The 27902-nt window shown below is 39.6% G+C and overlaps 1 protein-coding gene across 1 annotated transcript in view; it reads right to left on the bottom strand.

Moving 5' to 3' along the window:
• Positions 1-27902, bottom strand: part of LOC103274172 (ventricular zone-expressed PH domain-containing protein homolog 1-like) — a 79010-nt gene that overhangs the window by 5806 nt on the left and 45302 nt on the right. The window contains exons 5-6 of the mRNA XM_008071631.2: positions 18036-18153; positions 987-1123 (exon numbers count right to left, since the gene is read on the bottom strand). Of these exons, the coding sequence (XP_008069822.2) occupies positions 987-1123; positions 18036-18153 (255 nt within the window). The remainder of the gene's footprint in view (positions 1-986; positions 1124-18035; positions 18154-27902) is intronic.

Genomic DNA, 27902 nt, shown 5'->3' with positions numbered 1-27902 from the left:
AAAAAAAAAAAAAAAAAAAAAAAAAAAATGCTAGCTGTTATGATTACTTTTCAAAATAGCCATGAGGTAGGTCAAGACTCTGAATGAACAGAGTTTAATGATAAATAATATTGATTTGAAAAGAAGGACTTAACTTTGCATTATTGGTTAAATAGAATGGAATTTCTCACTGAAAATTCAGAATATGAATAATTACTGAGCATCCTATTCAAATTGAAAATGATATTAAGTGAATATTAATTCTATTAGAATTACATTCTATTCATTAGCTGAATATTAAATGGAAGATAGTAATATTTTTTTCCCTAATCAGAACTGAACTTTGGTGACCATAAAAGGTACTTAAAATAAATCAGCCTTCTTCCTCCCTGCCTATTGTGGACCCCTTCTTTGTATCCTTCTTGGGACCCTTTCTTTGGACCCCTATCTCCAAAAATAACCTATAGTTGTTTTGTGTGTGTGTGTGTGTGTGTGTGTGTGTGTGTGTGTGTGTGTGTGTGTGTGGAGATGAGGTCGTGCTATGTGAGTATGTGAGGAGATGAGGTCTCGAACCCCTGACTCAAGCAGTCCTCCTGCCTCAGCCTCCCATAGTGTTGGGACTACAGGCATGAGCCACTGCATCTAAAAATAACATATAATCATAGAAAAATCAGTCAATATCATAAGTCATAAATTTATGTAAGTGTTCCACAAGGAAGCAAAAGGTACAGTGTTTGAGTCAAGACCACCATGCAATCCCTCTGCAGTTCATCTTTGAAAACTAAAGTCAACTAAAACAGGTTTCCAAATAAACTGGAAAGGGACAGTGAACTAACTAACAGGAATGAACAGACTAGACAAGGGGGACATATGTAATAAAATATTGCTGTTATTGTAGAATGGAGAAGGAGAAACCGATCAGTTTCAACTCAAGGCAAAATGCTTAGCTGGTTGGTAGAGATCAAGACCTTAATAGTGCAAGTGTAAAAGATGACAGCAAAACTTACAGACTTTCCTTTTTGAAATAGAAGCTGGTTTCCAGCCAACGTAAAATAACGGGTTTTCCACCTCTTGATGAACTTCCATCTGACTTGCTTCTCTTTAAGTTTTCCTTCTATAAGAGGCTGGCCATCTTGATTTACAACTGTTGAAGGTAACAGAATGATCAAGCCATTTATTTTCCATTATTTGGCAAGTGATCAAGAGTCAGAATTGTACAGTATGCCAGAACACAGTAAGTGTCTCTGGAAAGTGGGCTAATAAATTATGAATTTGGTTAACATTTCCTCTTTTGTCTCTAAAAGAATGCATAGTTCAGATATAATAATGGAAAAGTGTTGAAAGGCCTCATCGAGATTTTCATAAGGAATTGTTCACACAAAGAACATCTGGTTAGCAGTATTTAAGGTTCATCCGGATATCCAGCTTTCTATGCTTCTAGGCATATTTGTTTCATGGTATTCTGTTCCTTATGTTGGAATGACCAAACCAATTTAGAACAATTTGAAAGTTCGGCCCCAAATATCTAGTATACCATAAGCTTTATTTTGATTTTGCCAGTAACTAGGTAATAAAAAACAAATTTCTATGTTTTATGACACATGAACTGTTAGCAATATAGCTTTACAAATAATCATAAACTAAGTATATTTAGCTGTTTGGCTGCAAAAGTCAATGCAGCGCTCCAAAATGCATTTCCTAATGCCATAGCACTAAGTTGCAAAGGCAAACTTACTCAGCTCTTTAGTACAAGCTATTTCCGCCCTCTGGAACACACGAACTCTTTCTTCTCTCCATATTCTCTTCTTTGCCTAGTCAATGACTGACCATGCCATATTTGAACTCCAATGTTGCTTTTTTAGGGGAAGCCTTCCCCAAACCCAGACAAGAGTGGCTTCACCCATCAGTTCTCCTAGCACATGGTATGTTTCTTTTATATCAGGTATTATCACTTGTAGATTGTTGTGGGTGTTTATCTGATTAATGTCTTTCTCATTCAACGGAAAGCTCTACCCTGGCAACGTTTTTGCTTTGTTCACTGTTGAATCACCAGGCACCTAAGATAGTGCCTGGCAAATAGCATGGAGTCTTTAAATATTTGTTGAATGAATGGATTCATTTTATATTGAATGTACATGAGTACACATAATCATAGAATTAGATGGCCCATTATATTACATGTTACATGATTCCACTTATATGAATAGTCTGCAATAAGCACTTCTACAGAGATAGAAAGTAGCTTCATGGTTGCCTAGGCCTAGGGGCAATGGGTAGATTAGGGGATGATTGCTAAGGGATGTGGGGCTGGTTTTGGGGGTGATAAAAATGTTCGAAAACTGTGATGATGGTTGCATAACTGTGAACATACTAAAAGCCATTTAATGGCATGTGAATTATATCTTAAGGCTTTTTAAAAGAAGATTCATTATATTGTCAGAAGTTTAGCTGTTGAACTGAAGAATTTCATTCCTTTTATCAACTACATAAAATTCACTCTTCAAATTCATATGAAAACATCTGATTTTGGCAGGGAGAGCAATGGAAAACTCAAATCAGAGTAGGACAATATTTACTTATATACATTTATCTTTAATTTTCTATTTGTTTATATTTATTTATTTTAGAGACGAGAAACTTGGTCTTACCAAGTTTCCCAGGCTGGTCCCGAACCCCTGAACTCAGGCAATCCTCTCACCTCAGCCTCCTAAAGTGCTGGGATTACAAGCTTGAACCACCATGCTCAGCTGTCTTCAATTTTCATAGCATTTTGAAAGGATTGCAGTTGTTCCATTGCTTTGGAAAAAATACGGACAGTGCCTGTTTGACCATATGAACACAACCTGTCCTTCCTATGCTATCATTTCTTTTTTCTAATGTAGCTCAAAATAACTAACTCAGACAGAAGGATGGCCAGTTTGATGGTATATTTGCAGGATAGGAATAATGAAATGTATCGTTTTCATAAACAAAGTTCTTTAAGGCCAGTTTGGCTTTCTTTTTTACTTTTTTTTTGAGTTGGAGTCTCACTCTGTCACCCAGACTGGAGTGCAGTGGCCACTCCTGGCCACTGTAGCCTCCACCTGCTGGGCTCCGGCGATCCTTCTGCCTCAGCCTTCCAAGTAGCTGGAACTACAGGTGCGCGCTACCACGCCCGGCTAATTTTTGATTTATTGTAGAGATGAGGTCTCACCAAGTTGCCCAGGCGGGTCTCGAACCCGCGGGCTCAGGCAACTTTTTTACTTTTTATTTTTGGATCCAATGACTGTTCAATTGGCTGTTCCAGTGTCAACTCCAAATTAAAGCTAAAAACTGAAAATACACATCAAATATATTGCTACAATAGTAATAAGGGCTATGATGAAAATAGAATAGGGAGTAAATGACTTGTGGGCCTGGTGTGCATGCACTTAAGAGGTCAGGAAAGAGCTTGAACCTTCTAGGTGACATTTGATCAGAGTCCTCCATGGTGAGAAGCATCTCCCATCTTCTGAGAAGCCACATGGTGGCTAGTATTGTGATAGCAGAGGCCAGAAAGCACAAACTCATGAATGAGTATACATTGACAATCAATATCAAGAGCATTATTATTTCAGTATTTTGCTTTGTATTACTAGGAATTGTCTGATTTAGAGCACTCGTTTTTTTTAGTTGGGGTCTCACTCTGTTGCCCAGGCATGATCACAGGTCACCACAGCCTTGACCTCCTGGGCTCAAGAGATCCTTCTGCCTCAGCCTCTCAAGTAGCTGGGACTACAGGCACATGCCACCATGCCTAGCTAATTTTTTGATTTTTTTGTAGAGACTAGGTCTTGCCTTATGTTGCTTAGGCTGATCTCAAACTCCTGGCTCAAGCAGCACTCCTGCATTGGCCTTCCAAAATGCATGGATTACAGGTATGAGCCATTGCCCCCAGCCTTTATTCATGTAATTCTTGTTAGGACAGACTGAGTTCTGCTTTTCATTAATGCCCTTCACCATTCATTAACTTTCTTATTCTTTTCTTCAAAATGGCTTTACTGAATACCTACCATGTACTAGACACATGTCTGGTGATGAGGCTAAAAATTAAAATAAGACAGTCTCAATCTTTGAGATGTAGAGGAACACAGTAGGCAAATGAGTATGGAATTAGACTATATTGGAATAAATACTAGGGCAGAGCCATGCACAGGGTCTTGTTGGAACACACTAAAAGGCACTTATTCTAAGCTGGGATGCAGCAAATAGGAACACTTCCTGGAGTAGATGTTGTCTGAACTGAAATCTCAGGGACAAGTAGCAGTTATGCAGGTGAAGGTGCTAAAAAAAAAAAACAAAGATGGCAAAGGACTAAAGCTGAGGGAAGGGGTGTGAAATGCATTCTGAAACTATCACTCATTCTATGTGACTGGAACTTAGAAGGGAGCAGGGAGGAGAGGCAAAAGACAAGGTATGAGATACACATAGAGACCAATCCTAAAGAGCCTTAGACATGATGCAAAGTGGAATCTCATGCTTAGTAAAGCAGCATCATAAAAAACAATAATATTTGTAGTTAAACAACCCCCTTTATCTTGAAAGCATAAAAGTTCAATAGTTCATTCTCTGTCCTGTTTTAAGATTCCTTGTAATTTGGAATGTCTTTAATCAATCATAATTTATTGAACCAGTGTGCCGGATGCCTTGTTTACTCCCTATTATAATAGATCATATGGGACTGTGCCCGAAACTTTCTCTAGTATAGGCCTAGTTGATGGGATATGGGCACCGTCTTTGGGCCAGACCTGTGTTGAAGTCCAGAATCTGCTACTTACCAGCTGAATGGTCCTGGGCGACTCATTTAACTACTGTGCTTCGGTGTCCTCCTTTCTAGAGTTATGCTTTAACACAACACAAATCGCTGTGCAGGTTGTCCACTGCACAAGGGCACTTGGCCAAGATGGTAAATGCAGGCTGAAGTCCAGCCTGAATTTTTCTAGTCAAGCCCCTGAGTAGACTACATTCACCAATGAAAGTATCTTAAAGTGCCATAAAGGTGAACAGTGGCTTTGCTTAACCTGAAGTCCTGATCATAGTAAGGGATCAATTAATAGTAGCTACTATTATCATGATCATCATCCTCCTTTTATCATGATGATGAACATGTGGCTTTAGAAAAGCCACATCCCATTGGCCTATGTGAAAGTGTTAGGAATAGTGAGAGAATTCAGAGCAAGACGGGGAATTCTTTTTAGGTTCAAGGCCCGCAGGCTTTGAACTTGAATCTTTAATAAAAATGCAGGTATGAAAGACAAGTCAAAGAGTCCCAAAAGGAAGGAAAGTTCTTCTGTTTTTGAGTTGGATCCACTTATTCACTGAGACTGACATTTTCAAGGCAATCCAGTAATGGATTAGACTATGTTATCTTTGGTTCTCTGTGGTTGCGTTTTCCTTCCAGACTTCCTGTTCGTTCTTGTGACAGGCTGGAAGGAATGACAATAACCTCCACATAACTTCTAGTTACATGACACATTAACTTCCATCCAGGAATTCCTTATACTATCTGTTTTTTGGCTTATACCAATTTTGTCTTCAAAGTATTACATTATGTGTAAATAACTCATATTTGAGACTGTCATGAGTTTCATGTGTGATATTTGAATTTCTAGATATTCTTTCTTGATTATTAAAGTTAAATGCCTTCAAGAAATGGTATATTCTGGAAGAAAAAGTAGAAACCTCAAATATTTCATTAAGTAAGAACTGAGAAAAAGTACAGTATGTCATTTTTTTCTACCTTGAAACCACTGCTTATAGGAAATGTGACTTCTGTATGGTCCATGGGGAATTTCTCTGTATATACTGAAAGTCTCAAATTTATTTCTATCCCTTTTCCTGCTGATTTTTTGTGTTTGCATGTGTGCATGCCAGTTCTAATAAAGCCAGCTATAATTACAGAAGATATGCTTAGAGGAGAAACATTAAATGACGAGGTCATAGGAGCAACATTTAGTAGACTGTGGATTTGAAATTGCTATGGATCATAACCAATGGCATCCTTCTTACGAAACTTCAGGCAGTGCTTTAATGTGCCCTATTTCTTTATCGGTAGTGAATAAACAAGGAGACACAACCAGCATCAATTTAGTAACATACTACAAAATGCTGTGGGGACCCAAATAGGACAGACAAACTAAGTTTGACAGCAGCCCTTTGAGGACACTGCCACATACGATTGAGTGGCTTTCTTTCTCAGTAATTTCATATCCATGAAGACAGAATATGGTTTCTATGCTTCTCTAACCAATTGCTGATGTATTTAACCAAAAAAACTTGAGAATGACTGTTTTATAAGCTTTAAAAGAGCTGTGTGTCCCAAACTGTTCTGAGAGTGACCTATATCAGAATTATCTGCTGACTTGTTAAAATGCACATTCCAAGGCATCACCCTAAACCTACTGAATCAAAATTGTGGGGTACAATGAGGGACCTTGCATTTTAAACAAGATTCCCAAGTGATTCTTTTCTTTTTTTGTGAGTCAGGGTCTCATTTTGTCACCCAGGCTGGAGTGCAGTGGCACAATCACGACTCACCATGGCCACAGGCTCCTGGGCTCAAGCGATCCTTCCACCTCAGCCTTCCTAATAGCTGGGACTACAGGTGAGCACCACCATGCCTCACTGATTAAAAAAAAAATTTTTTTTCCATAGAGACAAAGTCTCACTATGTTGCTCAAGGCTGATCTTGAACTCCTGGGCTCAATAAATCCTCCTGCCTCAGCCTCCCAAAGTGCTGAGATTACAGGCATGAGCCACCAAGCCTGACCCCCGTAATTCTTAGGTTGCTCAAAAACTTTTAGGAAATAATTAGTATCCTCATGGCAGATGACAATAATAGGTCATGTAATATACAACAAAAACTGCAAAACCAATAGAAGGGAGAAAATTGTAATAATCTTTCTATGAAATTAGAGAATAGGATGGCAGTGTAAGATCATATTCACATTGTTGGCTTCAGTCAACAGGGTTACAGAAGAAATGCTTGGAATTAATGTTTGTGGAATTTGACTTATTTATTGTTATCAGTGAAACAAAAAACTTAAGGGTACTTTTTAAGAAGATAAACTGCTCAGTAGTTCTGAGCAGTAGGTGTGGTCACCTTTGTACCTTTATGAAAATTGCATCAAAGAACACTGGCCCAGACTTGCTGAGCAATGACTGCTAGAGATCAGTGGGAAAACATCAGGAAGGTGGCAATGAAAAGGATAATTGTTTCCTTTACTGTTACTTTTTGAGTTGGGGTCTCACTATGTTACCCAGGTTGGAGTGCAGTGGCACAATCATGGCTCATCATAGTCTCAACCTCCTGGGCTCAGGTGATCTTTCTGCCTCTGCCTCCTGAGTAGCTGGGACTATAGGCACAGGACACTACCCCTGGCTAATTAAAAAAAATTTTTTTTTTGTAGGGACGAGTTCCTGCTATGTTGCCCAGGCTGGTCTCGAACTCCTTGGCTCAAGCAATTCTGCTGCCTTGGCCTTCCAAAGTGCTGGTATTACCAGTATGAATCATCGCTCCTGGCCAAAGAAGATAATTGTTTAATCTCAGGATTAACTTTTCGTAAAAAAGTGTTTCACACACATATCCTTTGTTGCTCCCACTTAGTCTCATTGATAAGATCCCACGGATAGATATTGTTGGCACTTTATGGCCATAGGACATTAGTTTTAAATGCTGAGCACTTTTCCATACTGCCCGGACATCACTGTAGAACTTGTCAAGGTTCAGTAACAAAATATCTGACATGCTTGAGCCTGGTCTGTAATAAGGAGGGTCAGCTTACTTGGGTTGTACAAGTTGAGCACGTTCTAACCATTTTCTCACTTGCCTGTACATTCTTGGTTTTCTGGAACATTTTAAGGTGTTATCTACAGTGCTTTCATGGAAATTTTTAACATGAGTTCCATCTGTTGTGGTTCAGTACTTGGCCTCAAATCTTTTGGCAGTAAATTGAAGTTTATAATGTCTGTACTGGAAGCTTTAGCTATTATATACATCACTACGTGCTGTATGTTGCATATATATTCACATATATATATGTATGTATGTTTTAACAGAATGTACATCACACATTCTGTTAAATAAAGTGGTCCATTTATCATAGTACTTTTGAAAAGAACTTATTCAAGAAGAGCCTATATATATGTTTGATACAAAAGATCTGCTGAAAATGTCATAATATGAATATCTACTGTTTTTCTCCTAACATGAATCACTGTGAATTCATTTTTTTTTTTGTCACCACTTGACTGAGAAGATAGAAACTTTTTTTTTTTTTTTGGTAAATGTTTGTTGAGCATCTGTTGTGTGCAGAGGCTAAGGGGGGATGGATGAGGAGAGCCTACTTCATAGAACTTACTGTTTTTTTGGAGGATGTAGACATTAATCAAATAGTCACACATAAAAAGCAAGATGGCAGCTATAACTAGTGTTGTGAAGGAGAGATTTTAGGTGCTTTGAGGACTTTGGTATTGGTCAGGGAAATTACAGAAGGCTTTCCTCAAGCTGTGGGTTTGAGTTATAATTAGTAGGCTAAGGTCTGCATTAACTAGATTAACTAGGTAGAATGGTGAGAAAGGGAATTCCAGATAGAAGAAAAAGCCCGGTGGTAAGAAGTGAGGTGAGTATGGGAAACTGAAAGAAGGTTCTTCTGGGCAGGACAGCAAGAGTGCAGAGGAGATGTGGGCAGGATGATGCTAGAGAGGTTGGAAGAGATCATTCCTTGTGAGACCATGTTACAGAATTTGGTCTTTAAGGTAAGACCTATGGGATGCCATGTAAGATTTCATGCAAGGTGCGGCACATCAGACTGATGCCTTGAAGAGATCATTCTAGCTGCAGTGTGGGAGGTAGATGGGAAGGATCTAGAGTAAGCAGGGGTAAGATTTTGCCATTATTTTAGGTAAGCGGTGATGGAAGCTTGAACTAGTGCTATGGAGTGAGGTGGACAGATTTGAAAACAGCTGAGAGTAAAATCCTCAATATTGGGGTGATATATTGAATGGGGGTGATGGAGAGGGCAGCGGATTTCTGGCGAGTTCAACAGATTGAGAGACGTGTTTACTGAATGAGGGAAAACTGGAAGAAGACCATGTGTTTTGGGGGAACGGAGGAGGAACAATCATGAGTTTTGGTTTTTTTTTTTTTTGAGTTGGAGTCTCACTCTGTCATCCAGGCTGAAGTGCAGCAGCACGCTCATGAGCTCACAACAGCCTTGAACAGCTGGACTCAGGTGATCCTTCTGCCTCAACCTTCCAAGTAACTGGAACTACCGGCGTGTGCTACCATGCCTAGCTAATTTTTGTGATTTATTGTAGAGACAAGGTCTCACCAAGTTGCCCAGGCTGGTCTTGAACCCCTGGCCTCAGGCAATCCTCTCACCTTGACCTTCCAAAGTGCTAGGATTACAGGCTGAGGCAATCATGAGTTTTAAGTGAACTGAGTTTGAGATGCCTTAGGAGCAGTCAAATAGGAGGTGGGAGATATGAATCTAGAGTCCAGAGGAGAGACCTGGGCTGCGTATGTACATCTGGAAGTTGTCTCAGAAGTGGCTATTGACACTGTAGAACCAGCATAACTTGGTTGGGGAGAGAGTGTGCAGGAGGAGAGAGTTACTCAAGCAGTGAATAGCTGGGGAAAGGAAAGTGGGCCTGGAACAGAGACTGAGAAGACGTGTCTAGAGAGTAGGAGGGAAGCTAGAGGAACACGTGTCACAGAGACTAAAACAAGAGAATATTTTAAGAAGGAGGAATTGGTCCAGAATTGAATGCTAAGAGACAAGTAACACGAAGACTAAACCATGTCCAATGCATGGGTGACTTGCAGGTTGGCAGTGTCCATAGAGATGATGGGGTTAGAAGCCAGGGTAGAGAGGGTTGAGTCAGGAGAAGGAGGATGTGGTGAGAGGTTGACAACTTTCTTGGCTTTAAGGGGGAGGTGAGAGATAAGGCAGAAGGTGGAGGGAAAGGAGAAGTTAAGCCACTTGAGTGTGTTTCAGAGCCAATGAGAGGATTCAGTTGGGAAGGAAAAATTAAATAGAGCAGAGAAAAAAATATAATCTAGATTATGACATTTCTGAGGGGGTAGGAAGGATGAAATCCAAGGCAAAACATGACCATCCTGTTGAGATACTTGATGACTTTAATCTCTGTGGCTGCAAAAATGTACCAGTATGTCTTTTAAATAGATGAGTTTGTGGCTGAAAAACAAATTTCATTTTAATGTACTTATATGGGTAAATAAAAAAATTAGGATTACTCTGAAAGATGATGACTAGAGCTATTTTTAAATATACTATACTAAGTGCTTTTTTTAAAACTATAAATTCTTGAGATCAATGTCATCTTAAGCCTGTATGGTGAAACTTTCACTCATGTGAGTGTGCCTTTCCAAAGTGGCTTTATTCTCCATGTGGAAGAAGACACATTTTTATGTATAGTGATTTGTTTGTGGATAATCACAGAGCAACTAATGCTTTGCTGCAAGTATGAGGCCTGTCAGATACTTTTACTCTATTCTGAGACAAGATTGTTGTCCCAGTGTGGAAAGTCAGAAGAGCAGAAGTGATACTGGATGAAAAATAGAAATTAACCCTTAAAGGGTATAGGCTACTTATCTAAGCTTGTTTCCTCTTGAAGTTCACACATTGTTATCAGCATGTTTACTATGGGCTCTGTGTATATTGAAACATTTTGGCATAACACTAAAATTCCTTTTCTATGATATGTTAAAACCTTGTGCACAGTAACGTTTTCTTCTTATGAAAGCTAATTTTCCAAAAGGTGTGATTTCCAGGTTTTAGGTCAGTTAGTTTCTTTTTTTTTTCTTTTTGAGAAAGTGTTCAAAATTTTTTTTTTTTTTAGTCGGGGTCTCGCTCTAATACCCAGGCTGGTGTGCAGTGGCACACTTGTAGCTCACTGCAGCCTCAACCTCCTTGGCTTAGGTGATCCTTCCCCCTCAGCTTTCCAAGTAGATGGGGCTACAGGTGCATGCCAACACACCCAGCTAATTTTTGATGTTTTTTGTAAAGTTGAGGTCTCACTTTGTTGCTCAGTCTGCTCTCAAACTCCTGGTCTCAAGCTATCCTCCTGCCTTGGCCTCCCAAAGTGTTTTTACATATTACAGATGTGAGCCATTGAGCCCAGCCTGAAAGTGTTCAATTTTTTAAAGTTAGATTTTAAAGTTGCATTTCAAGTCAAATCCTATTTTCTTCCATAGTTAATCTTATCACTTATGTGATTCTTGAATTACTCAGTTATCCATCTATTTACTAAATGCTTATTAAACACTACCATACGCCAGGCACTGGGAAAGACATACAGAGATGAATAATCCATGATTCTCGCTCTTGTATTTTACTGTCTAATGGAGAAGGTTGATAGCCACAAGCCATATGCAGCATAAAAGTGTTGATGGTGCATATAAGATGAACAGAGGGGGGAAGAATTAATTCAGCTTTGGAGTGGTGTGTATGGGGTGTGCCTATGCGCGTGCGCATGTGTGTGTGTGTGTGTGTGTGTGTGTGTGTGTGTGTGTGAGAGAGAGACAGAGAGAGAGAGAGACAGAGACAGAGAGAGAGAATGAGATTATAAGGGGATGTTTAACAAAGAGAAAAATGCCCATGCTACAGAGGCATAGAACAAGAAGATGGAGGATAGGGTTGGGAGGAAGGTTTCAAGAAAATAAATCAAGTTGATAAATGTGTCTTTGTTCTGTCACTGAGTAATACAAAAAACTGGGGTTCAATTTTGTGTAGTCAGTACACCTTCAGAAGTCACAAGCGTATATAAATGTGAATGTGTGAAGTTGTCCTGTGACAAGTACCACGTTGCTTTTGGTGTTCTACCAACAGTTAGCCTTCTACTGTTAGGACAATGCTCTCACATATGTGGTAGAAGGGAAGGCATCATAAGACAAATCCAGCCTTCGCATAGATCCAAACTGGGTTTTCTTTTGTCACTTTTAAAGTTCTATGAAAGTTGACATTGAAATTAAATGGAAAAGTTTCATAGTAATGGATTCACAAGGCTATTTGTGGCCTTATGGGTTGGGTCCTCTCAAAGGTCATTTAGCCCGTTTTCACATTGGCATCTAGAGCAGAAAGTCATCTTAGCTCACATGAAGGGTGTCCCTTAAAGGAGAGTCATGACTGCTGCTACTAGTCATTTTCTACTGTCTAAAGAAAGTCTCCTGGCTGAGGAGGCATTTTGATGCTATCATTTTGAAATGTCTCTATTTGCCCTTGTGATATAATGAATAGAATGTTCTTTACATTTTTATTTATTTATTTAACATTTAGAGATGGGGTTCTCACTGTGTTGCCCAGGCTGAAGTGCAGTGGGTATTCACAGGCATGATGTTGGTGTGCTGTAGCCTAGAACTCCTGGCCTCAAATGATCTTCCCATCTGGCCTCCTGAGTAGCTGGAACTATAGGCGCTCGCTACTGCACCTGGCTTGATAGCATGTTTTTATAACACAAATATTTGAAATCAACTTCTAAAGAGGAATCAAGCTAGAAAGGCATCTGAAAAGAATTCTTTCATTTTCTTTGAGAACCCTAGGAGTCCTACTGACAATCACATTCAAATTCTAAATATCTGGTGACTAAGAGAGTAATCACATGGGATCACTCAAATTTACAAGAGGAGGACACGAGTGCCAAGACTCTTAAGTTGTTTTTTGTGGGGCGTAAGAACAAAGGCAGCCCATGTGTCTCCAGAAATAAGAGTGAAAGTCACGACCTAGTTCTTCCTCTGACTTCTAAAACATGTGACTGAAGAGAAAGCCAGATGTGTTCCAGCATGGGCCAGCTGACTAACTCTTACTGCTAACATGTGCTATGCAGTTCCAAGACCCTGTGGCAACTGATATAGGGGATTTGCTTGGATTTTCCAGAAATTTGTTCTGTTCAATCTACTTGCTCAACCTCCATTCTCTCATTCATGTGGAGTAATGGGATCTGCAATAAATACCACCAGGCAAGTCTCTGAGGATTATTGAGTTATTTCAGTGGTTTTCTAATCTTCTACTCTGAACTTTTATAAAAATGATTATCAGAAACTGAATCAGCAATTGTAAGAATTGAAAATAGCTTCTATTGTCATCATTTCCTGCAAGCAATAATTTCCCGCATGTTATCATACCAAAGTCTCTGTTCTTTTTTAAGTAGAATAAGTCATCAAGGAGGTAGAACACTTCTCACAAATTAAACTTGCCTCTGGGTGTTTGCAATATATTGCAATATTATGGAATAATTGTTTTTGGAATTTCTAATATTCTATGTCCTTAACTTGTGCCCTAAAGGTTGAAATTTTAGGTTCTAGAATCAACCTGTCTGGATTAAGAATTCTGGTTCTAGCACCGAGTAGCTATGAGACCTTGGGAAAATTACATAATATCTCTGTGTTTCAGTTTTCTCATCTGTAAAATAGAGTCACTAATGGTGAGAAAATGAGAAAAAAAATCCATGTAAAGCTTGGCCTATAGTTAGAATGATAAATGCTAGCAATTAAAATAGTCTCAGGGCCTCTACATTATTTTAACACTTAGTTTTCTCTGATTTTATCTGTACTTAATTGGATAAAAATGTTTTATTGATCACTAGATATTAAGCTTCTGTGAATTTCTGTGTGTTGATGGTGAAGTTGGTGAGAACATGGTGATGAGACATTCACCTGAAGAGGGGAAGTATTATATATTTCTAGCCAGGTGCGGTGGCCCATGTCTGTAATTCCAGCATTTTGGAAGGCTGAGGCGAGAGGATTGCTTGAAGCGAAGAGTTCCAGACCAGCCTGGGCAACAAAACAAGACCCTGTCTCTACAAAAAATAGAAAAATTAGCCAGGCGTAGTGGTGGGTACCTGTAGTCCCAGCTACTTGGGAGGCTGAGGCAGGAGGATTGCTTGAGCCCAGGAGTTAGAGGCTGCAATGAGCCATGATTGTGTAACTGTACTTCAATGTGGATGACAGAGTGAGACCCTGACTCAAAATAAAAATAAATAAACAAGCAAACAAATAAATAAAAGAAGTATTATCTATTTCTGGATGTCCTTCCTGATGTCAACTGAAAGTCTCTAATTGTCTCAATTATGCTTCTCGTTTGTGGAGATGCTGGCCAGCAATTAAAATAAAATATCGGAACATAAATCCTTGAAAACAATTATCATATCAATTGTCAATACCTTTTAAAAATATCAAAAATACAGGGGTGGTTGCTCACGCCTATAATCCCAGCACTTTGGGAGGCAGAGGCAAAAGGATTGCCTGAGTCTAGGGGTTCGAGACCAGCCTGGGTAACTAGGGGAGACTTCATCTCTACAATAAATTTAAAAATTAGACAAGCATGGTGACATGCATCTGTATTTCCAGCTACTTGGAAGGCGGAGGCAGAAGGATAACCTGAGCCCAGCAGGTCGAGGCTGTGGCTGTTACCGTGCCACTGCACTCCAGCCTGAGTGACAGAGTGAGACTCCAACTCAAAAACAATATATAATATATTCCAGTTTCTTCAGCCTTTGGTTCTAGCCTCCAATCTTACTTCTTTGGATCCTTCCACCCTGAAGCCAACAGGGCATCTGGCCCCTGTGAGGGTACAGATGAAACCCAGAACGGTACATAGTTGGACAGAGTACAATCAGATGCTGAGACAGGCAGGGGAGTGGGTCTTTTGTTTTACATGTGGTGATTTTTCTCAAGGAAGAAACAGTACCAACCTCCATTTACCAGATTCAGAATGCACTGGGTCTGATATAGTGATATATTTGATATGGTTAGCACATAATTACAATCTGGAAACATCACATTTTGATATTCATGGTATATTTGACTTTTTTTTTTTAGAGAGAGAAAAGGTCTTGCTTCTGTCGCCTAGGTTGGAGTACAGTGGCATGATCATAGCTCACTGCAGCCTCCAACTCCAGGGCTCAAGTAATCCTGCCTCAGCTTCCCAAGTAGCTGGGATTACACACATGTGCCAACATGCCTAGCTACTTTTATTTTTTTTTGAGATGTGGGTCTCACTATGTTGCCTGGGCTGGTCTTAAACTCCTGGCCTCAAGCAATCCTCCTACTTCAGCTTCCCAAAGTGGTGGGATTACAGGCCTGGCCAACTTTGCCATTTCTAAATGTTATTTATTCATTCATCCACTCACTCAACAAATATCTATTGCATGCTGAAAACATACAAGGGAGTGAGAGGCATAGTGGCTCATGCCTGTAATCGCAGCACTTTGGGAGGCCGACAAGAAGATTGCTTCAGCCCAGGAGTTCAAGACAAGTTTAGGCGACATAGCAAGACCACGTCTCTACAATAAATCAAAAAATTAGCTGCATGTGCTGGCATGCGCTTATAGTCCCAGTGACTTGAGAGGCTAAGGCTGGAGGACTGCTTCAGCCCAGGATTTTTGAGACTGCGGTGAGCTGTGATCATGCCAACACACTCTAGCCTGGGCGACCGAGTGTGATTCTGACTCAAAAACAAAACACAAAGAAGTGTGCTAGATTTTCTTATATACACCGTCTGGCTCTGACTGGATTATGAATCCTCTTCATTGACAGAGCAGAGACATTGTTCCTTACACATATTTCTATCCCAAGGTTCAGCCTGTAGAAGACACTCAGCAAATATGCACTGCATCAATGAAAAATGGGATGCAAATCATGCTAGTTCTGCATGACCAATGAAGTATTTATTCCTGTGTCTTGATAATCTTTAAACTCTGAATTTAAGCAGAACATGAACACAAATACCATCTTCATGAGTAATATATTTGGCAGCAGTGTTTTTAGGCCTTTCACTTAGAATAAATATCTAATTTATATGCTTGTATAAAAAAAGAAGATGAAATCAACAACCTATATATACTATGCAGGGAGACAAGGGTTTTTGGTGGGGGAAAAAAAACAGTTTAAAATAGGATTTCTCTCAAACTCAAAATCTCCTTTCATGTAGTAAAAGGAAATGAGCAAAGAAATTCAAACCCACTGAAGTGTTCAGGGCCAAACATTTTGATTCAATATGTTCTGCTATAAAATATTTGGCCTCGCTTGAATTTTTATTGCTATATGTTCTCAGTCTATATTTAACTGTGAGAAACACAAATAAGAAAGAGTGAATGTGCAAAATGTTCTTTTCAAGTGCACGGCAATGAATTTAAGAAAACATATATTAAAGGAACACTGTGTTTCTCACTTGCAGCCCCTTTGCTGAGGCCTTACTTGGCCAGATACGATTAAATATTTATTGAACTAAGGACTCAGCTTACTTGGAGTGAAAACTCTTAAGGGCCTCTTGGAGTTACCTAAGATAAGTACCTTATTTTACCAGCTCTTAAGTAAAGTTTCTTTTATGCTCTGCCTTTTTCATATGTGAAATAAGGCCTAATTAGAAAGTTTTATAATGGAGACAGTCAATTCCCCAATTCCTTATTTGCTTGAATTAACTTTTTAAAAATTGGGGTGTTCACTCTGGCACCAGCTCAATCCAGACTCTGTAATCAGCCAACAATCTGTGCCTCACAAAGGCTGGCGTCCTGACTGCCAACTTCTGCCATGCACACCTTTTCCGTGGGGTAATACATTTTAATTGGAACTTCTCCGCAAGCCCCGCACACCTCCATCTGGCCAAATAAACACACTTTTTTGATTCAGCCTCAACATCTTGACAGTTAACAAGAGGATAGTCTTGCCACAATGAGTAATATTTAAGATGGAGAAAATCTTAAAATTAAAGAACTGGATACAGGTGGTCTAATTACGGGCTTTCTAGAGGATGACTCATCTGCAAAGTGACTTTGTGTTCAACCGAATTTCTAAACTGCAGTTCCTGAGTAGTGTCAACACTGAGAACCCTCTCCTCTTGGAGGGCAAATTAGTGATGAAATATTCCATTTCCACTGACAGCATAACCTTGTGGACACAGGCTTATTAGTAACTGATTTCCACTAGTTAGATTGGGCCAAGTGTAACTAGGAGGTAGAATGGGGAGATAGTCATGAGAGTGGATTCTGGGGTCCAGTTGGGTTCAAATTCTGCTGCTGTTAATTTATTGCCTGTGTGATCTTGGGCAGTTACCAAATCTCTCTGTGCCTCAGTTTCCTCATCAGTAAAGCAGAAATAATATCAGCACTTTCCTCATAAAATTATTGCAAGGATTAATTAAATGAGATATGGTATCTGATGTGTTTAGCATAGGGCCTGGCTTGTGTTCACTAACAATTATTTTTAGGCAAGGTCAGTAGACCAAATTCCTTGGGCAGCAGAAAGGAAGGAGAAAGGTTAGCCATGAGTTTATACCTCGAACAATTCCTTACTCTTTAAATGGTTGTTGCTGTTGAGTTGGGGTCTCAGTCTGTCGCCCAAGCTGGAGTGCAGTGGCGTGATCATGACTTACCACAGCCTCAACCTCCTGGGTTCGGACAATCCTTTTGCCTCAGCCTCCCAAGTAGCTGGGACTAAAGTCACATGCCATCATGCTGGGCTCTCTTTTGTAGAGACGAGGTTTCACCATGTTGCCCAGCTGGTCTTGAATTCCTGGGCTCAAGCAATTCTCCCACCTCGGGCTCCCAAAGTGCTAGAATTAGAGGTATGAACCACCATGCATGGACTAAAATGTTTCATTTTTTTACACAGTTCAGTCATCAACAATGTTAGGGATGATATAAGATAAAATGGTTTGCGTGCTCATTCACTCATTTAGTGGGGTCTCATCTCCTTAAGGATCTGGGACACACCTTGAGAGAACACTTGTTTTTCTTGAACCCTCAGGGTCATTTGGGTAAAATAAAGAATACTTCTAGGGCAAAATGGCTGATGCTGCTTTCCTGATAACCACATATAGATAAATGATTGTTTCTCTGCCTTCCAGCATCTTCCTTTTTTCTCTTTACCACTTTGATGAGATGTCTTTTTTAGTACAAAGCAGGGACAACTCCGTGTATTATTGCAACTTTGGATGTTTGTGCCACAGGAAGGCCAGCTCAAAGATCTCTGTAAATCCAAGGGGCACAGTGGTTCTTAGCAGCAAGAGGGGTTCTCTCACCGGTTGCTTTTTCAGGGTTGTTGCACATGAAGCATTGCCATGCTCCTGCTGCTTCACTGAAGCCAAACACGTCAAAGAACCTCACTTCTTCCAGATGGAGCTGTACCTGGTCCAGATCCTGGTTCAGGAACACAAAGCACAAAAGCATAAGCTGATTTGCCTGCTGCATAACAATATGAGACTGGCAAAAGGGGATATGGAGTCAGATGCCAGTGCTGTGTTTCAGTGCTAAGGACTAAGGGACAGCATTGACAAAACTTCTCTTGGCTAGCCCCGGAAAAAAGCAATCAGCTCAAAGTCTTCCATAAGACTACTGATAAATGCAGAGGGGGTGAGCATGGACCCCACGACTGGGAGTCAGGGGTAGGGGGTGAGGTGTCAGAGCCTGCAGTGGCCAAGAATTTTCTTGCATCAGTAGTAGTTCCAGAGGTCCCTTTAATTAAAAAAAGGATATCCAAGTGGCAGTGTGGTTGAAATAAATACTGCTGGGGGATTTGTCCTTTATTTATAGTTGGTATAAAATTGAGAACCAATTGTCCATATCAAAAATATTATTTTTATTAGATTGGCTTTACAGGGGACTGATGAAAAATTTAGGAGCAGGCTTAATCCCTAAAGCCCTTGACTCCAGGACTGTTTTAGTCTTATGTTTTATCTTAGAAGTATATGCAAATGTTACACTCTATTCCATGATGTAGCTATATTGGTTTTAATGGGAGATAATACCTTCACTTATTATCTGTAAATTAGTTAACTTTTTTGTCCTCCAAATGATTAGTAGAATCGACATCCAAGAAGACTGCCCAAGTTTGATGTGCCCTGTGGCACTTGCCAATGTGTTGCTGTTTAAGAAGCAGAGGAAAGAGAGGTTTCATTAGACTGTCACTGGATGCAAAACTATTAGCCTAACCAAATTAACTAGATCTACTGTCCTCCTGAGACTCTCCTATTATATAAATGAGTTATCTCCTTTGGTACCGGGTGGCCAGAACTGCACTTGTCTTTTCTTTTTTTTTTTGAGTTAGAGTTTCACTCTGTGGTCCAGACTGGAGTGCAGTGGCATGATCACGGCTCACTGCAGCCTTGAATTCCTAGTCTCAGGTGATCCTTCTGCTTCAGCCTCCCGAGTAGCTGGGACTACAGGTGTGCACTACCACACCAAGCTAATTTTTAAATTTTATTTTAGAGACAGGGTCTTGCTATGCTACCTAGGCTGATCTCAAAGTACTGTCTCAAGCAGTCCGCTTGCCTTGGCCTCCCAAAGTGCTGGAATTATAGGTGTGAGCCATTGTGCCTGCACTCTTAAAGGGTTACTCCTCCTAAGAGAGATTTAATGTTCTTCCTAGTCTTGCATGGGTCCAGCAAACCTATGTGCTTCTGCTCTGTTGAGCTGTGAGTTTGTTTCCTTTCCTTTGGCCCACATATTCTCTTTTCTTCCTATGGCGACACTTCCCCAGAGCCGAGTGACATAGGCAGTTTGCACCATTTATAACGGATCTAAATAGAGAGTGGTCCAGTGACTACCCTAAAGCTCTGGATTCTCTGTTTTACATTTTTTCAGCAGTGTTGAGAAGTACATCTAACTATTAGCTCCTTGAGAGCAGAAACAGGTCTACTTTGTCCACAGTTGTATGCCCAGGGTCTAGCCCAGCATCAGGAAGGGACGAACATCACTGGTTTGCAGGCCCAGTGCAAAGCCCATTTTCCGATGAACTATGTGAAATGTATTATGAAAATTTAGGTCAGATGTTATAATCCCTGCACTTTGGGAGGCCAGGTGGAGGATTGCTTGAGCCCAGGGGTTCAAGACCAGGCAACATAAAGAGACTTTGTCTCTATAAAAAAATAAACAAAGTTAGCCTGTTGTGTTGGTGTGTGCCTGTAGTCCCAGCTACTGGGGAGGCTGAGGCAGAAGAATCCCCTGAGCCCAGGAGGTCAAGGCTGTGATGAGCCATGATCATGCCACTGCCCTTCAGCCTGGGTGACAGAATAAGACCCTGACTCAAAAAAAAAAAAAAAAAATCCTTTTTAGAGAATACTTGCCTCCCTAGAACATAAACACAACGAGGACAGGGATTTTGTCTGTTGAATTGGCTGCTGTAACCTCAGCACCTTGAAGTGCCTGCCACATAGCAAGGGCTAAATAAATATTTGTAGAACAATGAAAGGCATACACTGGGACTATAAATGAATATTTTTCAACATCCTTTATTAAGATGACTACGACTCGTGTTCTGGGATTGAATGTCTTGAAGGATCAACATCTTGATCGCAGTATTTGGTGTTGTTAACATTTAATACCATATCACAGGCATTCTGATAGGCACTGTATATGTAGGAGTATTGTCTCAATACTCAAAAGCGATTTCGAATGTGTTCAATGGAAAAAAAGGAGACTTTTTTTTGTTTTGTTTTAAACATGCTGCCCCAAGATAAAGACTGAAGAAGCACCTGGGAGTTTTGTAGGTTTCAAAGGATGAAATCCATATTAAAATTTATGGGGAAAAAGCAGATGTTCATAAATACCCGTTTCAAAACTGCTAAGTCTCTGAAGTCTGTACCAGGCTATTGGCATGCAGATCACTTCTCTGTTTCCCACACAATTAAGGATCAATTTTTCATTCACCACAGACACTACTAGCAAACAAAGTACTTAACGTGATACATAGAGCTTCCTTTATTTTTCCTGTTCTGAGACCAGAAATGTCCCAGCTTGTTGCCTATAATCCACATTTGTCTTGGCTAAAAGTTACTTTAAAAGTTTAAGACAGATGGTAAGTGTTCGAATTCTGAAGCCGAAAGTAGGCTTATCTCTTCAGAGAATTTAGGTGTTGCGCGAAGGGAACCGAATGAACAAGGTTCTATGAACTATTGAAGTTGGCAATAACGACCAACTCAGAATAGAGAGGAGGCTAAAACACATGTACTGGCAAATATTTGTGGAAAATCAAAGCAAAATAAATAAACCACAAAACAAGCAGACACAAACCAACAACCAATATATCTAAATTTTTGAATTTTTGATCTCTTAAATATGCTCGAAGCTCAAGATAATTATTTCTCTCTTGATTTAACTTCTTTACCCTCTGGGTCCTGTAGCTTCCCCAGGCCTTGTCCAAGAATTTCTATCTGGCTACTGTTTTTTGTTGTTGTTTTTGTTGTTTTTGAGTTGGGATCAATTTTAACAGCCAATTCAACAGATAAAAATCCCTGTCCTCCTGGTGTTTATGATCCAGGGAGTGCAAATGTTCTCTAAAAAGAATTCCCTTTCATGTATTTTTTTTGTCAGGGTCTCACCCGGTTAATTTTTTGATTCGTTGTAGAGATGAGGTTTTGCTATGTTGTCCAGGCTGTTCTTGAACTCCTGGGCTCGAGCAATCCTTCTACCTCGGCCTCCCAAAGTGCTGGGATTACAGGTGTGAGCCGCTACACTCGGCCTGCTTTTTTTTTTTTTTTTAAACAAGAGAACAAAAATAGATATTTTTTCTTCCCTCCCTCCCTCCCTCCCTTCCTTCCTTCCTTCTTTTGAGATGGGGTCTCATTATCTTGTTTAGATTGGCCTTGAACTCCTGAGCTCAAGCAGTCCTCCTGCCTCAGTCTCCCCAAGTGCTGAGATTACAAAAATCAATTTGTTTAGAGACAACTAGACTCCAGAAGAGTCTAAATTATATAAATAAATAATTTATATCTAACTCTAAGTCACTCCCTGAATATTTCAGTTTTAATGGGATTGTGGCAGACAGATCCCAGGGTGACCTCCCAATAATTTTCACCTCCTGACATTTACCTGTTTGTATAATCGTCTTCTCTGTGTGTGGGACAGACCTATGACTTGCTCCTCACCAAGAATACATCAAAGGCGATAGGCTATCAATCCTGTTATTATTACACACACACACACACACACACACACACACACACACACACACACACACGTATATAGGACCTGGCTTGCTAGCCGATGCATACAGAGATCCACTGGCCTACAAGTAAGTTGCCATATTATGAACTGCCGGGAGCTATGGTGGCCTCTAGAATTAAAGGCAACCTTCAGCTGATAGCTGATAGCCAGTAAGAGATCATGACCTTCAGTCCAACAACTGCAAAGAAATGAACTCTGCCAATAATCTGAGTGAGTTTTAAAGCATATCCTTCCTATTTGAATCTCCAAATTAGAGCATAGCCCAGCCAATACATTAATCATAGCCTTGTGAGACTTGAGTGGAGAACACAGCTAAGTTACAACTGAAGCCCTGACTTTCTGATGCTGTGAGATAATAAATATGTGCTGTTTATGTTGCTAAATTTGTGATTGTTATGCAGCATTGAAAATGAACACTGAAATAATATAAATTATTTATTTAAATATTATGTAACGAAGCTAGATATAAATAACAAGAAAATGGAAATTTCACAAGTATGTTGAAATAACACACTCATACAATAAATGGGCAAAAAGAAATCAGAAAAAAAATTAGAAAATATTTTGAGATAAATTAAAACAAAAACCCAACATACCAAAATAATTTTTAAGAGTGTATTAAGACATTTATTTTACCTAACATATGGCCAATCCTGGAGAATGTCCCATGTGCACTTTGGAAGAATATGCATTCTTCTGCTGTTGGGTAGAGTGTATTGTATGCTTATTCAGTCTACTTGGTTTATAGGGTTGTTCAAGTCATTTCCTATTAATCTTTTATCTAGTTGATCTATCCATCAGTAAAAGTGGTATACTTTGAAGTTTTTAATTATTATTATATAATTTTCCCATTTCTCCCTTAAATTCTGTCAGTTTTTGTTTCATATGTATTAGGGCTCCATTGTAATGTATTAATATGTTTATGATTGTTATATCATCTTTTAAACCTTTTATCAACATATAATGTCCTTTTTTTCCCTTTTGTAATAAACTTGGCATAATAAAAAAAGAGGCCAGGCATGGTGGCTCACGCTTATAATCCCAGCACTTTGGGAGGCCAAGATAAGAGGGTTGCCTGAGCCCACGGGTTCGAGACCAGCCTGGGCAACTTGGTGAGACCTCATCTGTACAATAAATCAAAAAATTAGCCAGATATGGTAGCTCACACCTGTAGTTCCAACTACTTGGAAGGCTGAGATAGAAGGATCGCCTGAGCCCAGCAGGTCAAGGCTTCGGTAGTTATGAGCATGTTACTGCACTCCAACCTGGGTGACAGAGGAGACTCCTACTCAAAAAGAAAAGAAAAGAAACAAACACTGAGATTGTGCCATTAAGAGGAGGGGAAAGTGACATCTTGTTAGCTAATTCTTGATGAAAATAGTGATTCCTACTGAGAGGAGTCACATTCTCCCAAGTACACTATAAATCAGGCCACAATATAACTTGAAGAATATTGAAGCTCAAATTATTTCCACTGAGGTAAAAAAAAAAAAAAAAAAAAGATATATAACCATAGTAGGCATGCACTAAGAAGGATTTTCCTGACAAGCGTCATTTAATTCAAGAAGGTTAAGAGTCACTAGAGAGAAAGTGATCTCTCTAAAGTTGGTTAGATGAGCATTTCTCTAACTTCAGAAAAAAAAAATAATTAATGATAGTAAGAATTTGGAAAAGTTATAAAAAGCCCAAGCCAGGCAGCATGGAAAAATGAGAGGATATTTACGATATTATTTTGCTGACAAGTGACAGCATGAGTCAACGCAGTGAATTCTGTAAAAGTGCATAGTGGCCTCTGGATCTTATAATGTGGTCTACGTACTATGAGATGGTACCGTGGAACAATTTTCCAATAATCACTGAAAGCACACATCTGGAAGAACTTTGAGTTTGGCACATTTAAATTCTATCCTAAAGCTATTTGTGCATAGATACAAAACATAGGCTTGCCTTATGTGCTCCATGCGCCTATGGTTAATAGGATCATTCTGGGCACATATTTCAAGTATGTTTTAAGAAATGTAAACAAGATTTTTTAAAGCCCCCAATATTTTCACATAAAAATGAGGACTCTATGTCTTCATAGTTTTTTCTAGTGCACATGCTCTACTGGAGTCCAGGGTGTGAAATAAACTTATTGAGAGAATATAATTAACAATTCATCTTTATATTGTGTTACATAGTACAGGCATAATGTCTTATGAAAAAAACGCTGTATGTTGAATGAATAAACTAGCAGAAGAGACCTTAAAGAATGTCCATGCTATAATTTAATTTTTTGTTTTTCGACTTCTGAAAAATATTACTATTGGATTCAACTTTAAAGAGTTTTTTGCTGTTGTTGGTTTTTTTTTTTTTTTTTTTTGGAATCATAGTCTCATTCTGTCACCCAGTTTGGAGAGTAGTGACATAATCATAGATCACTGCAGCCTTGACTTCTTGGGCTCTCGTGATCCACCTCAACCTCCTGAGTTGCTGGGACTACAGGTGCATGCCACCATGCCCAGCTAATTTTTTTATTTTTTATTTTTTATAGAGAAGAGGTTTCGCTTTGTTGCTCAGACTGGTCTCAAACTTATAGGCTCAAGCAAACCTCTCACCTTGGCTGTCAGAGTACTGGGATTACAGATGTGAGCCGCCGCTCCTGAACAATTTTAAACACTTAATATTCATAGCATAGTGTCAGGAACCATGAAAAAAGGAGATGAATGAGACAGACATAGTCATCATTCTAAGGAAGGGAGAAGGTAATTCACTGGGGCCACAGTATTCCTCACAGAATAATCAGGAAGATTTGTGTGTGATATGGTTTTTATTAAGCTGCTTCTGGTGTGACTTTTTGTCCCTCAACTGAATTAAAGCCCCTTAGCATGAAGACTGACTTCTATATTATTTGGTAGCTTCTGAAAACACTTAGTTAGCACTTTGCTTATAATAAATGTTCAATTAATTATTATAAATTTTTACTAATTGAGGCACGGATCTTATCTCTATAGCAACAGTAGAATTTAGGCTTTCAATTTTCATGTCTATCCAAGTATGGCCATTCAGAGTTTCCAGAATACATTTATTTTAAAAATATATAACTGCATCTCAATGGGTATTACAAGAATTCATTTTACTTAATAAGTTTTAGGATAAAGTACTAAAAATGGAAGATGTTTGCCTGAATCCATCAATGTAGTATGTTGACTGCTTGTTTTCAAGACCCTTAATTCTTGATGTTGACCTCAAGGACCCCTGGGAAATTTGTAACAAATGTATGATGCAGGCCCTATCTCTGAAAGCTTTGCTTATAAGTTTGTGGTGGAGCCTGGGCAAACACATTTTTAAACAAGCTCCCCAAGTTATGCTGGTGTGCATTGGCTGAAAATTAATTTTGTAGCCTTGAGAACAGATGTAGAGATGGCTCATCCATGTCCATCAATTGGTGTTTGAGGAATTTGTCAATTTCTACTGGCATGTTCTCACTGTTTTGCACAATAGTTTGCTTTCCTATGACAAAATAAATAGTCTGGTCCCAAGAGCAAAGTTTTCATTCTTGAAAATCAGAGATGTTATTATTCCAAACTGTGCAATATGAAAAGAAGAGATGAGGTGTGAAATGGAACATGGGCCTAGTTTGAAACTTGGCAGAAGGCTGGGGTGGGTGGGGAGGGATGTGGGCAGCAGGCAGGAGGGAGCAGGGTGCTGGCATGGAAGAACCATGGTGTGGTTCAGTATTCAACATGGATGTCACACCTGTGCTGTGTCCATTGACTCTCATTTTTGTATTCCAAATTAGTAAAGAGACTCTAGGTATAAATGACTCCACGAGGTCAACATGGAAAACTTTTATCACTATAGTTCACAAAATAGACTTAACTTTCTATCCTTTGGATCCCTGTGTATTGGGAAGAACTGAATTTTTCCTTGGTAATTTGTGGCAGTTCTGGCTATGGGTCTGGCCTCTAGTGGCTAGAAAAAACACTCATGTTTGATTCATTTCAGAAAGATGTTCTGAAGAACACTTTCATTAAGAATTGACAAATAGGCCAGGCTCAGTGGCTCAACCTGTAATCCCAGCACTTTGGGAGGTTGAGGCAAATTGATTGCCTGAGCCTGTGGGTTTGAAACCAGCCCGGGCAACTTGGCAAGACATTGTCTCTACAATAAAAATAACAAATTAGCCAGATGTGGTAGCACATGCCTGTAGTTCTGACCATTTGGAAGGCTAAGGCAGAAGGATTGCTGGAACCCAGCAGGTTGATGCTGGGGTGGCCATGAGTATGCCACTGCACTCCAGCCTTGGTGACAGAGTGAGACTACAACTCAAAAAAAAAAAAGGACTGACACATAGAATATTTGATTTGGTTCCAAAAGTCAAATTTTTACACTCACCTAAGGATTATGAAAAAATAATCTACTACAGAATGCTGGCAGTTCACATGACAATAGGTTTTTTTTTTTTCCTTTTTTTGGTATGGGGTCTTACTCTGTCACCCAGGCTGGAGTGCTGCAGTGGCATAATCACAGCTCATGACAGCCTTAACCTCCTGGGCTCAGGTGATCCTTCTGCCTCAGCTTCCCGAGTACCTGGGACTACAGATGTGAACTACCATGCCCAGCCCATTTTTTGATTTTTTGTTGAGATGGGGTCTCACTGTGTTGCCCAGGCTGGTCTTGAACTCCTGGGCTCAAGCAATCCTCCCACCTTGGCCTCCGAAAGTACTGTAATTATAGGCCTGAGCCACCGTGCCCAGCCAGATATGTTTTCTTGAAAAATATATAGCAATGTTTAGTTTATTTTTCATTTTTGCAACTGATGCTATGGGCCTCATGTTATTTCTTGTTTGCTTCACTCAAGATCTCTATATGGTGTTATATGTGTATTTAGTTAACTGTTGCCTCTACTGCTACAGTGATTTCATAGTGTGCATCTACCACCTAGCACATTTCATCTAACCATTTTCCCTTAGTGTTGGGCGCCATCCCCCCACCTTTGCACCTAACATGCATCATGTAACATTGCATATCCTCAAAATGTCCCCTTGTGGATATGAGCAAGAATTTTTCTGGGATAGTCACTCGAGTGGAATTCTGGGTCATAGAGCATTAGTGTAGAGAAGGTACTTTTGTGTTTCTCCACAGTGAGGGCTTTCTGCATAAATTTTTGTGAAACTTGGGATCTGGGCTAAAAAGAGAAAAACAACCCCTCTCCCAAAACAAAAAACATCAAAAAATAAAATAAAAAGAGAAAAACAAGCTTTAGAAGTAAATTTATGACTGATTATAAAGGGAAAGATGATCTAGAAAGATTATTTTCCCAGAGATATGTGTTTATGTTTCAAAATGGGGATGAGACCCAGGACCTTGGAGCTTGGATTGTAAAGCTGGAGACACTAGTCTTATTTCCCCCTGGAGAGGTTTATTTACATTCCAAAGGGTAAAAATGAGTCAGTCCCCTTCCCAAGGAACAAAGATTTTTCTTCCCTCCTTTCAGGAGGTAAGGGGTAAGGGCCTGGGACAGCTCCCCCACCCCTAAATACATCCTCATATTTCAGGGTTCCTTTCCTACAGTACAGTGATAGTATGTATAAGGTGATACCTGGTTCTCATTGTGTTGCTCACAATCTAACAACTGAGGCCAAAGGGAACTTATGAGGTTATTTGCTGTAAGTAAATAATAATAAGCTGCTATGCTCCAGAAACCTTGTCTGCATGAGACAAAAAAATCTTAACATTATTCACATCCTTAAGTTCACAAGATTTTCCTAATTTGCTTTTCAAAATGACTGTCCAGTTTACATTCCCATCAGCAGACCATGAAGATTTTCTACATCATAACAGAAAGCCTTTCCAGGATCTGAATTTTCTGGAAGAATTACTATCCAAGATCTTTCTCATGTCTAAAATAGACCATGCTTTTGTTGACCATCAACATACTGGTTTGATGGCGTCAGGAACTT

Source organism: Carlito syrichta, unplaced genomic scaffold (genome assembly GCF_000164805.1).
Source record: "Carlito syrichta isolate Samal-C Ts95f unplaced genomic scaffold, Tarsius_syrichta-2.0.1 Scaffold314595, whole genome shotgun sequence".
In the NCBI taxonomy this organism is placed as follows: domain Eukaryota; kingdom Metazoa; phylum Chordata; class Mammalia; order Primates; family Tarsiidae; genus Carlito; species Carlito syrichta.
This window is presented reverse-complemented; position numbering and strand designations above follow the sequence as displayed.